The sequence below is a fragment of the Oryctolagus cuniculus genome, chromosome 13, assembly GCF_964237555.1.
Source record: "Oryctolagus cuniculus chromosome 13, mOryCun1.1, whole genome shotgun sequence".
Classification (NCBI taxonomy): Eukaryota; Metazoa; Chordata; class Mammalia; order Lagomorpha; family Leporidae; genus Oryctolagus; species Oryctolagus cuniculus.
Genome location: NC_091444.1, coordinates 3,545,519 through 3,560,136, shown reverse-complemented (window position 1 = coordinate 3,560,136; position 14,618 = coordinate 3,545,519). Strand labels below are relative to the sequence as shown.

At 44.5% G+C, this 14,618-nt stretch overlaps 2 protein-coding genes across 14 annotated transcripts in view; one reads left to right on the top strand and one right to left on the bottom strand.

Annotated features, from left to right (window-relative positions):
• The window catches only part of ODR4 (odr-4 GPCR localization factor homolog), a 45,876-nt gene extending 44,349 nt beyond the window's left edge, over positions 1 to 1,527 (bottom strand). The window contains exon 1 of one of the 5 annotated variants that reach the window (XM_051821051.2): positions 1,388 to 1,527. The gene's annotated coding sequence lies outside the window, so the exon portion shown is untranslated. Of the gene's footprint in view, positions 1 to 854; positions 961 to 1,025; positions 1,081 to 1,387 lie in introns of those variants that run through there. The other 4 variants (XM_070056250.1, XM_070056249.1, XM_070056251.1 and 1 more) reach the window with 4 other exon arrangements.
• An 82-nt stretch (positions 1,528 to 1,609) lies between these two features.
• Positions 1,610 to 14,618, top strand: part of TPR (translocated promoter region, nuclear basket protein) — a 66,064-nt gene continuing 53,055 nt past the window's right edge. For 5 of the 9 annotated variants that reach the window (XR_011381812.1, XM_070056234.1, XM_070056231.1 and 2 more), the window contains exons 1-11: positions 1,611 to 1,761; positions 2,057 to 2,350; positions 3,105 to 3,209; positions 4,412 to 4,485; positions 9,016 to 9,112; positions 10,195 to 10,298; positions 11,262 to 11,426; positions 11,879 to 11,971; positions 12,361 to 12,441; positions 12,521 to 12,608; positions 14,299 to 14,439. Coding sequence is in view for 6 of the 9 variants with exons in the window: in XM_070056234.1 (XP_069912335.1) it covers positions 1,692 to 1,761; positions 2,057 to 2,350; positions 3,105 to 3,209; positions 4,412 to 4,485; positions 9,016 to 9,112; positions 10,195 to 10,298; positions 11,262 to 11,426; positions 11,879 to 11,971; positions 12,361 to 12,441; positions 12,521 to 12,608; positions 14,299 to 14,439 (1,312 nt within the window). In the remaining 3 variants the exon portion in view is untranslated. Of the gene's footprint in view, positions 1,762 to 1,975; positions 2,351 to 3,104; positions 3,210 to 4,411; positions 4,486 to 9,015; positions 9,113 to 10,194; positions 10,299 to 11,261; positions 11,427 to 11,878; positions 11,972 to 12,360; positions 12,442 to 12,520; positions 12,609 to 14,298; positions 14,440 to 14,618 lie in introns of those variants that run through there. The other 4 variants (XR_011381814.1, XR_011381813.1, XM_070056236.1 and 1 more) reach the window with 2 other exon arrangements.

Sequence of the window (14,618 nt, the reverse complement as noted above, 5' to 3'; positions counted from 1 at the left end):
CAGAGTCCCTCAATTAACTCATTACTAACAGTAGTTCTTATTCTGCACTATCCCTCAGTCTGCAGATGGAAGTCAGTATGTTCCTCTCACTGGCCAGTTTAGAAGTAAGAGCCGTGGCCGGCGCCGCGGCTCACTAGGCTAATCCTCCGCCTAGCGGCGCCGGCACACCGGGTTCTAGTCCCGGTCGGGGCGCCGGATTCTGTCCCGGTTGCCCCTCTTCCAGGCCAGCTCTCTGCTGTGGCCAGGGAGTGCAGTGGAGGATGGCCCAGGTCCTTGGGCCCTGCACCCCATGGGAGACCAGGAGAAGCACCTGGCTCCTGCCATCGGATCAGCGCGGTGCGCCGGCCGCGGCGGCCATTGGAGGGTGAACCAATGGCAAAGGAAGACCTTTCTCTCTGTCTCTCTCTCTCACTGTCCACTCTGCCTGTCAAAAAAAAAAAAAAAAAAAAAAAGGTAAGCGTTACAGAGAGTCACTCCCCAGATGGCTACAACAGTCAGGGCTGGGCCTGGCAAAAGCCAGGAGCCAGGAGCTTCTTCCAGGTCTCCCATATGGGTGCAGAGGCCCAAGCACTTGGGCCATCTTCTACTGCTCCTCCAGGAGCCGGATCAGAAGTGGAGCAGCCGGGACTCCAACCGGTGTCCATATGGGATGCGCGCGTCGCAGGCCCGCGGCCCAACGCTCTCTGTCCGCCCCATGGATGATGGGTTGGGGGCCTCAGTGCCGGGATCCGAGACGAGTTAGCCTCCTGGACTCCGGTATCCTAATCCAGGAATCAAAGGGCCCGGACCCTGGTGTCCGCCGCGGGCGGCTCTCAGCACAGCGCCCAGGTCGGATCCTGAAGCCCCTTACTCACCTACCTCGACCCCCACAGGCCGTCTTCAGAGCACCCAGTGTGGGGGCGGGGTGGGGGGATACACGTCTCTGGTGAGCGCTCACTCAGCCAGGCGGGGGCCCGGACCCTGGTGTCCGCCGCGGGCGGCTCTCAGCACAGCGCCCAGGTCGGATCCGGAAGCCCCTTACTCACCTACCTCGACCCCCACAGGCCGTCTTCTGAGCACCCGGGGGTGGGGGCGGGGTGGGGGGCACACGTCTCCGGTGAGCGAGCACTCAGCCAGGCGGGGGCCCGGACCGCGGCGACGCCGGGAGCACCTGAGGAACGCCCGGGCTCAAGAAAGACAACCCGACAAATTCTGCCAGAAGAGCAACCAGCCCGAAGCGGTTCCTACTCCCGCTGCCCGAGCCCCAGCGCGCCCGCCCGCCAGCCCGCCCCGGCCGTCGGGTCCGCGGTTGCCCGCAAGGCGCCTCCCTCGGCAGCGGACCCGAGCGAGCACCGGCGGGAGTCCGCCCGCTCCCTACGCCTCTCCGGACACCCTCAGGCTGACTGACCTCCCGCAGAACGTGCACGCGTGGCGCTCGAGCCCGACCGACTTGGCTCCGCCGCGGCCGTGCGCTCGCGTGCCGGGACCGGCTTCTAGCGGCCAGACTCCTTCCAGGTGCCAACTCCACGGCCCCTGAGTTCATCAGCAAGCGACTCACGCCTATCCCCGGGGGGTCTCGGTCAGGCGGCGCAGATTGATGACGCGCGCCTCCGCCGGAGCGACAGCGGTCGCCACCCCGCCCCCTTGCGGACGCCATTGAGAGCGTGGCGGTAGCCCGGCGCCGGCCCGCCGACTCGGCCCGGGACCGACCGATGCCCTCTAGTGGCTCAGTGTCTCGAAGCCGCCCTAGAGGACGACCCATGGCCAGCCGCGGCTGGGACGGTAAGGACTCCCCGCGTTGCGGGGAGGGAGGTGGGTTGACGAGTCCGAGTGTGGCGCCACCGCGCGGACAGTGGGCTCCGCAGCTGAGAGAAGAGCCCGGGGCGAGGAGGAAGGAAGAAGCGGAACGGGCGGTACGGGACGGCGTTTGCGGCAGGAAGGGAAAGAGCGAGACACCACTTCCCCGGGGGCTGCGAGGCCGGAAGCGGCCCGGATCCGGAAACCGGCGCGCTGCCGCAGTCGGGCCGCGGGCGCTGGGGGCGTTTCGGGCCGCGGCTCACGGGACTCGCCTTCCCAGGTTGCCGCCGCGGGACCCTCCGGCGGGCGGGCGCTCGAGAGCCGCCGAGCGAGACGGCGGAGGCGGCCCAGGCGCCCGGGCCGTGCGGGTCGTCGCCCTTCTCCTCGGACGCCGCCGCCGCCGCGGCCCCCGGCGCGGTCGACATGGCGGCCGTGCTGCAGCAAGTCCTGGAGCGCGCGGAGCTCAACAAGCTGCCCAAGGCCGTGCAGAGCAAACTGGAGAAGTTTCTCGCCGACCAGCAGTCGGAGATCGACGGCCTGAAGGGGCGGCACGAGAAGTTCAAGGTGGAGAGCGGTGAGTCCTCGGGCCCCGGGTTTGCGGACGGCGCGGCCGTTCGTGCCGGGAGGGGTGGTCGCGGGACCCCGGCCGGCCTCCGAGGAGTGGGGTTCGTGGACGGCGGCGCGGCGGGGCTCGGGTGCGCTCGCTGGGCGCCGCGGCGGTCCGCGGCGGTCCGCGGGGGCGGGCAGCGGCCGGGGCGCCGCCGCCGCGAGCGGAGACCGGGACGGGCAGTGCCTGCCGCCGCCGCGCGCTGCGAGGGGTCGGCTCCGGCTTTTGTGCTCGCTGCCCGGGAGCTCTGAGTGAGTGGCGCCCCCGGGGTCGGCTCGCGCCCACGGCTGGTCTCGCGACCCCGCGCGTTCCGGCCGCGGCTGCGTGCCCGGCGCGCCGCCGGCCCCTCGCCTTGGGACTCCGGCCATTTCACTTCCACCTCCGTGTGGTCACTTGATGTGTTTGGCGGGCGTTGCGTGGACTGTCTTACCGCAGGTTTTTCTAAGCAAAGCAGTTTCAGTCTGAACGGTTCTTCCCTGCACTGGGTTTTCTCTCCGGTCGGCTGCGTGCTGGGCACTCTGGACGCGCGGGGAGCCCGCCTCGGGGTCCTTCCTTCTTGGAGGCCTTCGTCTCTGTCGTGTGAGATAGGGTAGAGAAGTGCTCTGTCAGTTCTCAGTCCATATTTATTCAGTTTCTGCTAGCCTGCGCTTTAAAGTCAAGGCTGTTAGACGTATGTACTGGCTGCACGGACCGGTGTTTGAAGCCGTCTCTTCTTCTGCAGAACAACAGTACTTTGAGATAGAGAAGAGGCTGTCCCACAGTCAGGAGAGACTTGTGCATGAGACCCGAGAGTGCCAGAGCCTAAGGACGGAGCTGGAGAAGCTGAGTAAGTATTGGGTGGCATCTTTCTACGTGTTGTTAGAGCTTTGGCGTCTTCAGACTTGCTTTATTTGCTTTGGGAACGTTTACTTACTGTTTGTGAAAATGCTGCTTAGGCATCACTGGTTTTGTTTAGAGCAGCATTTTGATTTTTCACTTCAGCAGTAAGGACTTGGTATGCATGTATAGTCGGGAGACCTGGGGTCTAATTTTGACTTTGCTATTAAATAGAGCAGTTTCGCTGGGGCTGGCGTTGCATCGCATTGAGTTAGGCTGCCACTAGTGACGGCAGCATCCTGTGGCAGACACCAGGTCAGGTCCCAGCTGCTCTCCCTCCAATCCGGCTTCCTACTGATGTGCCTGAGAAAGCAGCGGAAGATGGCCCACACACTTGGGTCCCTGCCACGCATGTGGGAGACCTGCAGAGCGTTCTGGGCTTCCAGCTTTGACCTGGCCCAACTCTGGAGCCCCTGACATTTGGGTAGTGAATGGGTGGATGGGAGATCTCGTCTTACCCTCTCTGTCACTCTGCTTTTCAAATAAATAAATTTAAAATTTAAGGGCAGTTTTTCGATATGTAGATCATAGGTATGTGATTGGAGTTTATAAGGTAGCCTGACCCACAGGCCCATCTAATACAGCTTTGCATATCAAATAAGATGATATATTTTCTTCAGAGATTTATTTATTTGAAAGGCAGTGTTACAGAGAGGCAGAGGCAGTGAGAGAGATCTTCCATCTGCTGGTTCACTCCCCAAATGGCCTCAATGGCCAGGGCTGGGCCAGTTCAAAGCATGGAGCCAGGAGCTTCAGCCAATCTCACACGTGGGTAGAGGGCTCCAAGCACTTGGGCCATCTTCTGATGCTTTCCCAGGCACATTAGCAGGGAACTGGATCGGAAGTGGAGCAGCCAGGACTAGAACCAGTGCCCATATGAGATACCAGCAGTGTGGGCAGTGGCTTTACCCATTATGTCACAGTGCCAGCCCCCATAAGATGATATTTTTGAAAGCATTTTGGGAAAGTGTAAGTGTTATGCTATTGAAGAACATTCTGGAGACAGGGCAGCGTATTTTAAATGTTGCTGTATAATACAGTAGATGAGGAATGCATTCATGAAGTTCAGTGTTTTGGGTAGCTGTTGAGTAAAAACATCCATTGTAAGTTTTAAGCTAATGTGTGCATGTTTATAAAACTCCATTTATCTAGACAATCAACTGAAGGTACTGACTGAGAAAAACAAAGAGTTGGAAAGTGCTCAAGACCGCACTACTGCCATTCAGGTGAGTTATTTCTATGAATTTAAATTAATTGTAACTGTGGTACTTAAGATTTTATATTCAAATTGTCTTATCAATTAGTAGTAGGAAGATGCATGAAGTGTTCTATTAGAAGAAGCTACCAATGAAAACATGTCTATACAAGTTCCTTAATTAGGTCCTTTAAGTTTTATCAATAGATTGGACATTGCTTTTATTCAGTAGAAATTATCTATGAATAGTTACTATAGTCCAGGCATTGTTCCAAGTGTTTTGATATCGTTAATATTGAGTGCATCCACATTGGCCACCATTTCCTTAGAGCAGCAGTGAGGGTAACAGGTTGAATATAATCACCAGGATTGCTGACTAACTGATTTAGTGAGTGGTTATGACCAGTGATTTGTTAACCAGATAGAACGTTAGGTTCTACTATATTCATAGATACGGATATAGATATATGTTTTAATTTGTATTTGATTTAAGGTGTAGAGGTAGCAATTTCTTCAGATTTCTAAAATAAAGAGAAAAAATTTCTCCTTCCAGAATCTTGCAACATGAAAGCCCTATAATATACCTAGAAATAACTTTGCAAGAGAGGTAAATTGCTTACAGAAAGAAAACCTTTCAAGACACTCCTCAATTTTACTAAAAACATTAACAGTACGAGTATGCATTTATAGATGGAGGTGTATAGCATGCTCCTAGATGGAGACATTGTCAAGATTAGTATGTTTTTGATATCAAACGTTTGACTCCTCTCTCTTTTTTTTTTTTTTTTTTTTTTTTTTTTTTAAGATTTATAGATTTATTTGAATAGTTACAAAGAAAGAACTTGCATCTACTGGTTCACTCCCCAAGGTGGTCATGATGGCCAGAGCTGGGGCATTCTGAAGCCAGGAGCCAGATCCAAGTCTCCCACATGGGTGGCAGGGGCCCAAGCACTTGGGCCATCTTACATTGCTTTCCTAGACCATTAGTAGGGAGTCGGATCAGAAGTAGAGCAGCTGGACCACGAACTAGCATCCAAATGGAATGCCAGTATGGCAGGCAGCAGCCTCACCTGCTATACCACAGCACCAGACCGCACTCATTTGACTCCTAAACCAAGTGAGAGAGATTAGGACTTGGTAACATAGCTTTAAAGGTGTTGGGAAAATAACCAAAATAACTAGATAATTTTGAAAAAGAGTATCATTTTAAAAGTGCTTACTGTCCATGCATTAAAATATTTTAAAGTTGTGTTTGGTAAAACATGGATGTAAGAATCCGTGTAGAGAACAATAGAACAGATAGGCCAGAAGTAAAACCCAGAGTTTTAACCTCTTGTGTAAGATTACTGTCATAAATTCTTTGTAAATCTGATAACAGCTGTGAGTCGGCAGCACAGGAAAATAAGCATCCAAATACCCAAATAAAATTTTGGGGGGAAAAAGGCAAGAAAGAAACTGTGAAGCTACTAGAAAGTAATAAAACACATCTAAATCAGAAAAAGGAAAAAGTGACCTATATTTACAAATAATGTGAACCCGTTTAGTAAACTCCAGAGATTCCATAAAAAGACCATTAGAACGAGAAGATGAATTCCATACAGTTGCAGGGTACATAACGAAAAGCAGTAGCCTTTCTACTCACAAATGATGACATAGCTGAAAAGAAACCAGGAAATAATCCCTTTTATGATAAAACCCAAAAACAAATTTAGAAATAAATTTACTAAACAGGTGAAAGATTTGTTCACTGAAAATTGTAAAACATTGATGGAAAAAGTTGAAGACAGTACTGTGTGCATGGGCCAGAGAAATTACTGTTAAAATGTAAAATGTCCATACAACCCAAAGCAGTGTATAGCTTCCACACAAAATTACAATGACAGTCTTTGTAGTAATAGAAAAACAAATCCCCAAATTCATGACGTAACTGCAGAAATCTCTGAAAATAAAGCACAACTGAAGGGGGATAAAATGGGAGCATCACATTTCCTGATGTAAACGATGACGAAGATAACAGCAATCAAAGCAGTGTGGTGTTGGCATGAAAACAGAAACATACCGATGGGAATGGACCAGAGAGCCCCGAAATCCAAATCTTTGCGATCAAGTAACTTTTGGCCAGGGACCATGAGGACTCTGAGAGGAGGAAAAGCTCTTTAACAAATAGTGTTAGGGAAACTAGATTTCTACATGCAAAAAAATGAAGGCAGACCCTTGTCATTTATCGGAGCACGAAACTTAGACCAAAGTGGGTAAGAGACCTGAATGTAAGTCCTGAAATCATAAAACTCCTTGAGGGAAATGTAGAGGAAAAGCTCATTGACATCAGCTGTAACTGGTTTTTTTGGATATTACACTAACAGTTAAGCTGCAAAAGTCAGTAAAAGAGACTACAGTCTAGTAAAAGAGCTGCCGCACAGCAGTCAAGAAGTCAGCAAAGTGAAAAGGCAGCCGTGGTCTTAGGAAAAAATAGTTGCAAGCCATGTATCTGAAAAGGAGTCAGCATCCAAAATTCATAAAGAATTCTTATATCTTAATGGCGGAAAAATGACCTGACTTGAAGATGGCAAAGAACTTGAATAGACACTCAGATAACCACTGTGAGATACTTTGTATACCCATTTAGGAAGGCTGTTATCAAAAAGACAGGAGTTCATAAGTGCTGGCAAAAATAGGGGAAAGGGGGAAACCAAATGACAGTGGGAATCTAGATTGGTACAGCCATGGTGGAGAAAGTGTGGAGGTTCTCAAACCAGCTAGGAACATATGACCCAGCAGTCCTAGAAGAGAGAAAGTTCACACCTTGTTGGTCTACCACATTCATTGAAGCATAACTTACAGTAAGTCAAGATATAAAATGTGTCAACAAATGGCTAAAGAAAATGTATATAAGTATTCAGTGGAATAGCAGTCAGACTCAAGGAAATCCTACCATATACTGCAGCATGAATGGTACTACTAGAAAACGTGAGGTAAGCCAGGCCCAGAAAGAAAACTGCTACATGATCTCACGTGAGAGTTATCTTTTAAAATATATTCAGAGAGAAAATAAAATGCTGGGGAGACACAGGTCAAAGCTTACAAAGTAGCAGATTTGTAGAATAAGTGGTAGGGATCTAATCTAATCTATAGCATGAAAATTATACTTAGTAAAATGAGGGTGTGTGTTTTGTTTTGTTTTGTTTTGGGCTGTTGTGAATGAGATTGATCTTGGAAGCTCTTTCTCAGCCATGGCATTGTCTATGTATACAAAGGCTATTGATTTTGTGTGTTGATTTTTTTGTTTGTTTGTTAGGTAGAGTTATAGACAGTGAGAGAGGGAGAGAGAGAAAGGTCTTCCTTCCGTTGGTTCACTCCCCAAATGGCCGCCATGGCCAGCACTGTGCCGATCCAAAGCCAGGAGAGCCATGAGCCAGGTGCTTCCTCCTGGTCTCCCGTGAGGGTGCAGGAGCCCAAACACTTGAGTCATCCTCCACTGCCCTCTCGTGCCACAGCAGAGAGCTAGACTGGAAAGGAGCAGCCAGGACTAGAACCCGGCGCCCATATGGGATGCTGGCGCCACAGGCAGAGGATTAACCAAGTGAGCCATGGCACCGGCCCCAGGGATTTTTATTAAATAGATAATATTTGCTAGTGTAAAAACAATTGTGAAATAAGTTAATTTCACTGTTGTGAGCATTCTCTGCATATGTATTATGTAAACCTCATACGCAATAAAATTTATCTTAAAAATAATTCTAAGCCTAAAAACAGTGCAAGACTTATAATGGGAAAGAATGGTAGACTCAGTCCAAGAAAAATTCAAAATTTTATACATAAAAATGGCGAAAAGGAAGTTACTATTAAATATTCAGTAAAAATATGTAGTGTTCATATGCTTGATATATAACTACTTAAAAAAAGAAAATCATCAAAGAAGTAAACAAAGGACATTTTAAGTCAGAGAGAAGTCTGTATAAATGGCCAATGGCAGCGTGAAACATTTTTGTACTTTGCTTGTAATCAGACAAATGTAGACTACATAAACTGGTAAAGTAATCATTGTTTACCTCCCCATGTTAGAATTGATTTTGTTCTCTCTTGCCGCACCCCAATGCATTCTGGGATGAATGGCTTTAGGTTGGTACTTAAAACTCAAAGACAAGCTCTGAAAGTCCATTGTCCTGTTGCAAAGCAAATTTGCTGAATACATTAAGAGTTTCAAGTAATTCCATCTCTAGGGATCTTTTTTAAGATGTAATTTGAACTAAGGTATAAATGCAGTGATTTTTATGAGGGAAAATTCTTAAAAGTACATCAAGTGTCCTATAACAACTTGTTTCAATAATAACATTTTCCCATAGTGTGACAGAAAACTTTTGTGAGCATATAGAAAGTATTTTAAAGATTCAAAATATGAATGGAAGTGTCCAGAGTGTGAGTAATCTTTAAACTTTTTGATACATAAAAGGAAATCAACCATGTTTAAACTATAACATTAACTGTTAAGTGACAGCTGCATGTTCATGTATTGATAGCACAACTTGATTTTCTCGTCTAAAGTTATTACTTTGTATGACAGAACCAACTTACAAGAACAAAGGAAGAATTAGAAGCTGAGAAAAGAGACTTGATTAGAACCAATGAAAGACTATCTCAAGAACTTGAATATTTATCAGGTATGAACAAGTGCTTTAGCCTTTAAGTCCGTTGTTTCCCTTCTGTTCTGATTGTGCCAGGAATATACCCCAGTCTGTTCCTCCTTTGATGTTTTTTTGTTTCCACTTACCGTAGAGTTCAGTGTGGTGTCTCAAAGGTTTAAAGAAGTAAAAGGGCACAAATGAAAAACATCTCAAAAAAGCAGTAATTTGGACCAAAGTTTATATACAAGGATTTTTACTATGGTTATAATAAATTGGAAGCAGTTTAAATACTCAATCGTAAAGGCTGAACTCCCATTCTTCAGTTTACACAGACATCCTTGCTGTCCATAACATTTAATATAAAAACCTAAAAATGGAGCCCATATTTAAAAACAGACTGAATGGAGTTTAGGAGATAGGAATGTAAACTGTGTAAGACCAGAGTAAACTCTAGTGTGTACTGTAGCTGATATTCTTAAGTGAATGTGATTCCCGAGGTGTTAATGCTATTCTTTGTTTGCTGCTATTTCATTTTTGAAGGTTTTTGGAAATTTTTATTAATGTAAAATAAAGGAGAATTTTCAAATGTTTGTATTAACATACAATAATGTTCAGCTAACTATACTTTTTCAGGGTCATTTTGCAGTACTGGCTGATAAAAATTAAAGGACTTATTTTCATAAAAATCTAGATGTTAAGGAATATTTGAAAAGACATGTATATTCTAAGTGAAGATTTTTATCTTAACAAGTGGTTATTTGTTAAAATTTAATAGCTCTTTGGCTATGTATCAGGCAAATTAAGGTTAAATGCGGAATGTTTAGCTTAAGATACTGTATTTAAAACAAAGTAACGCATATAATTCACATGTTTGGTTAGATACACAAATTTCAGTTATTTATACTCTGGTTTCTCTTTAGATTACATAAGTCTTTCACCTTTTATTTATCTATCATCTGTTGGTTAAAATTTGTAACTGAATGTAACAGGAACAGATTAAAATAAGGGACTTGAGAATGACTTCTTTGTATTTAAAAGATTTATATTTCTGGAGATGGGTTTTTCATGTTTGGTTCCTCTGAGTGTTGTCATTTCAAATTCTCTTTTGATCTTTCTAGAGGACATTAAACGTGTAAATGAAAAACTGAAAGAAAGCAATACTACAAAGGGTGAACTTCAGTTAAAATTGGATGAGCTTCAAGCTTCTGATGTTTCTGTTAAGGCAAGTAACAGATGATTCCTAATGAATAAAGTATAATTTTTGCTTAAAACTCACCTAAATTAAATTTTAAATATAGGCAAATTGCCTGTAAAGTAATTAAAAGTTGTGGTTTTGTTTTTAATCTTACGGAGTTGAGCATTAGGACAGTGTGGTTTTTTTTTTTTTTTTTTTTTTTTTTGACAGGCAGAGTGGACAGTGAGAGAGAGAGACAGAGAGAAAGGTCTTCCTTTGCCGTTGGTTCACCCTCCAATGGCCGCCGCGGCCGGCGCGTTGCGGCCAGCGCACCGCGCTGATCCGATGGCAGGAGCCAGGAGCCAGGTGCTTTTCCTGGTCTCCCATGGGGTGCAGGGCCCAAGCACCTGGGCCATCCTCCACTGCACTCCCTGGCCACAGCAGAGAGCTGGCCTGGAAGAGGGGCAACCGGGACAGAATCCGGCGCCCCGACCGGGACTAGAACCCGGTGTGCCGGCGCCGCTAGGTGGAGGATTAGCCTAGTGAGCCGCGGCGCCGGCCTAGGACAGTTTTAATTTAACTTTTTTTTTTTTTTTTTAATTCAAGTCTGTTGTAGTTCTTTATGATACATATTTCTGTTTTAAAATTAAAAATATGCTTCTGTCCCTTACCTACAATCTTAAAAAACATACTCATTTTTATTTGCAAGAAGCAAGCTTCCATCTCTCTGCTGCTTCATTTTCCAAATGCCACAGTAGCCAATGCTAGGCACTGCCAAAACCGTAAATGTAGTCCAGGTCTTCCACATGTATGGCAGGTACCAATTTCTTGAGCCATCACTACAGCCTCCCATGTCTGCATTAGTAGGAAGCTGGCAACAGAGACCAGAGTCAGACTCACACTCTGATGGGAAATACACACATCTTAACTGCTAGGCTAAATGCCCACCCCTCCAGACAATTTTTGAATAACTGTATGCTATCTTCATAACACTTTCTTGGATTTCTTTAGTATCGGGAAAAGCGCTTGGAGCAAGAAAAGGAATTGCTACATAATCAGAATACATGGCTAAATACAGAGTTGAAAACCAAAACTGATGAACTTCTGGCTCTTGGAAGAGAAAAAGGAAATGAGATTCTAGAGCTTAAGTGTAATCTTGAAAATAAAAAAGAGGAGGTAAATTTAATAAAATAGAGTCTGTCTTAATGTTGAATATAACTTGGGTTTGTTTTTTAGTTTTGTGTTCAGTGGTGTTTTTTAGATGTGTATTCAGTGGTGGTAAAATCAGTGGTTGAAATGGAAGATAGAACTGATTAAATTTGTTGTAAGGGAGCTACATTGCTTTATATAAAGAATTCTAAGGTCATCTTTTGATGACTCCTGACACAGTCTACTATAGTGTATCTATCCTAAGTTAGCATCTCTAAGAAATACTGAGTGTTTAAAAGCTAAATCTAAACACGATGTTCCATGAGCTATTTTCATTTTCTTAAATATGTAGATTTTTTGTAAATTACTTTTTGGGGTAGGAAGATTATTTTGTGTTTTCTTAACAGTGTAAACTTTGTATCAGATTAATGTCAGTCGATATGATAACCACTCCACCTCCACCCCCTTTTTGTTTCTAGGTTTCCAGGCTGGAAGAACAGATGAATGGCTTGAAAACATCAAATGAGCATCTCCAAAAGCATGTGGAAGATCTGTTGACCAAATCGAAAGAGGTACAGATGAGTGTTTTGTGATTTATTCATGTTACTGAAGTGTTAATGCACTTAGGACACTATTAGTTCACAAAATCATGCTGTGTTATAATCTAGCCCTAGAACTACATAGCTACCAGAAGTCTTCTATATGTTGTAGTTTGGCTAAAATCATATATATGTGTATGTGTGTGTGTATAATTAACTGCTAAACTTTAAGATAAAAATATCAGTAACATTTTATAGTAATTCATTTTCATCATGAAAACTGATTTTTATTTTAGTCATTCTCTTCACAAAAAATGAATTTTTTGAATCTTGACATTAGGTAACAATGCAAAATTCAGTTCAAACTAGACTACTAAATTGGGTTTCTTTCTGTTTTGTTTTTTGGTGGTGGTTTTTTCCAGGCCAAGGAACAACAGGCCAGCATGGAAGAGAAATTCCACAATGAATTAAATGCTCACATAAAACTCTCTAACCTATACAAGGTAAATATCTTACCACATATGTTGGAATCCTAATGTTACATTAATGGCTGTCAGCTAACTTTTTCACATTAATGTTTAGAGTGCTGCTGATGACTCAGAAGCAAAGAGCAATGAACTAACCCGTGCGGTAGATGAACTGCACAAACTTTTGAAAGAAGCGGGAGAAGGTGAGTGTTTTTTTTACAGGAAGACTGTTTTGGTTGTAAATAGAGGTTAATATCTTCTTGGGGCCGGTGCTGTGGTGCAGCAAGTTAAACCTCTGCCTGCAAAGACAGCATCTCATATGAGTGCCTGTTAGAGTCTTAGCTGCTGCACTTCCAGTCTCGTTCCCTGCTAATGGCCTAGGAAAGCAGCAGCAGATGACACAAAAGCTTGGGCCTCTGCCACCCACGTGGCAGACCTGGATCTGGCTCCTGACTCTTAGCTATGGCCTGGTCCAGCCCCAGTCATTGCAGTCATATGGGAAGTGAAAAAGTGGATGGAAGATCTCGCACTCCTTTTCTAACTCTACCATTCAAATAAATACACGAACCTTAAGGGGAAAAAATATAATTTTTGATTCCCTTTGGACAGATTGTTGGATTTAGAAGTTTAATTTTATGAGGGACAAAATTTGGAATAAAGATCCCTTGGATTAAGGAACTGAGAATTGTACTTTAATCAGACATCATATTTTAAGATATAAGTAACAGTTTTCCTACTTATTTCACCCAATAGCTATAATTTCCTGATTTCTAATGATAAAAATTCCATTTTTAATACATTTATTTTGCAGAGTACATGCAAATTTATAATTGTGTACTGTCAGCTCCATAAATAAGCCACCCTTTCTAAGTTGTCACTAGAATATTGTGAAGTCTTTTTCTGAAATCTTCCTCTGCTTTAGTGTAGTAGATTTACAGTTGTCCCATGATGCCCACAGGGAATTCATTGGTTCCAGGGACCCTGAAGGATATTGAAACTTGAGGATACTCAAATCCCTTATGTAAATTGGCATAGTGTTTACATATAAGTTATACACATTGTCCCATATACTGTAAATCATCTCTATAGATTAATTTAACACAGTGTAAATGCTATGTAAGTAGTTGTTGAACTGTTTGGTTTAGGAAATGATAACAAAGTCTGTGCATGTTCTGTACAAACCCAACTTTTTTGTCTGAATATTTTCTGTCCAGTTGATTGAATACACAAATGCAGAACCCATGGATGTGGACAGCCAATAGTATTTTTTTGTTTTAAAGATTTATTTATTTATTTGAGAGGCAAAGAGAAAGAGAAATCTTCCATCCGCTGGTTCACTCACCAGACGGCCACAATGACCAGACGTGTGCCGATCCTAAGCCAGGAGCTGGGAGCTTCTGGGTCTCCCACACAATGGGTGCAGGGGCCCAAGGACTTTGCCATCCTCTACTGCCATCCCAGGCCACAGCAGAGAGCTGGATCGGAAGTGGAGCAGCTGGGACTTGAACCAGTGGCATATGGGATGCCAGCACTGCAGGCAGCAGCTTTACCCACTATGCCTCGGTGCCGACCCCACCAGTATTTTTAGTCTTATACAGACTAAATCAAGGTTGAAATCAAAGGTGTGCTTAGAGCCACTTTTTTACCATTTGAGTTTCCTTATTTATATGGTAGATAAGAGATACCAAAAAGAAAAACTCAACAGAAAATACTCACCAGGCCAGCACATTTCAAAAATTACTAGTGAAGGAAGAGCTCTCAGTAGAAAACAACTCTCAGGTGCAGCATCTCTGGAAATCAGTTTTGTCTGTGAGCAAGAGAAAAAGGCCATTCTGCTAGGATTTATAAACTGCAGTGTAGTAACTGGATATTCTGTCTTTAATAATATTTTAGCCAACAAAGCAATACAAGATCATCTTCTAGAGGTGGAGGAATCTAAAGATCAAATGGAAAAAGAACTGCTTGAGAAAATAGGGAAATTGGAGAAGGAACTGGAAAATGCAAATGACCTCCTGTCTGCCACAAAACGTAAAGGTATGACTGACAGTTGATTTTTAATATCTTGAAATACTAGAAATTCCTTGTATTTTAGACATTTTGTTTCACAATATTTATCATGCTGTGATAGGAAACTCCATTAAGTTATAGCATACGAATTTATTCTTACAGAAGCTTCAGCTATAAATACCTTTAGCATGGAGTTTAGAAAACTG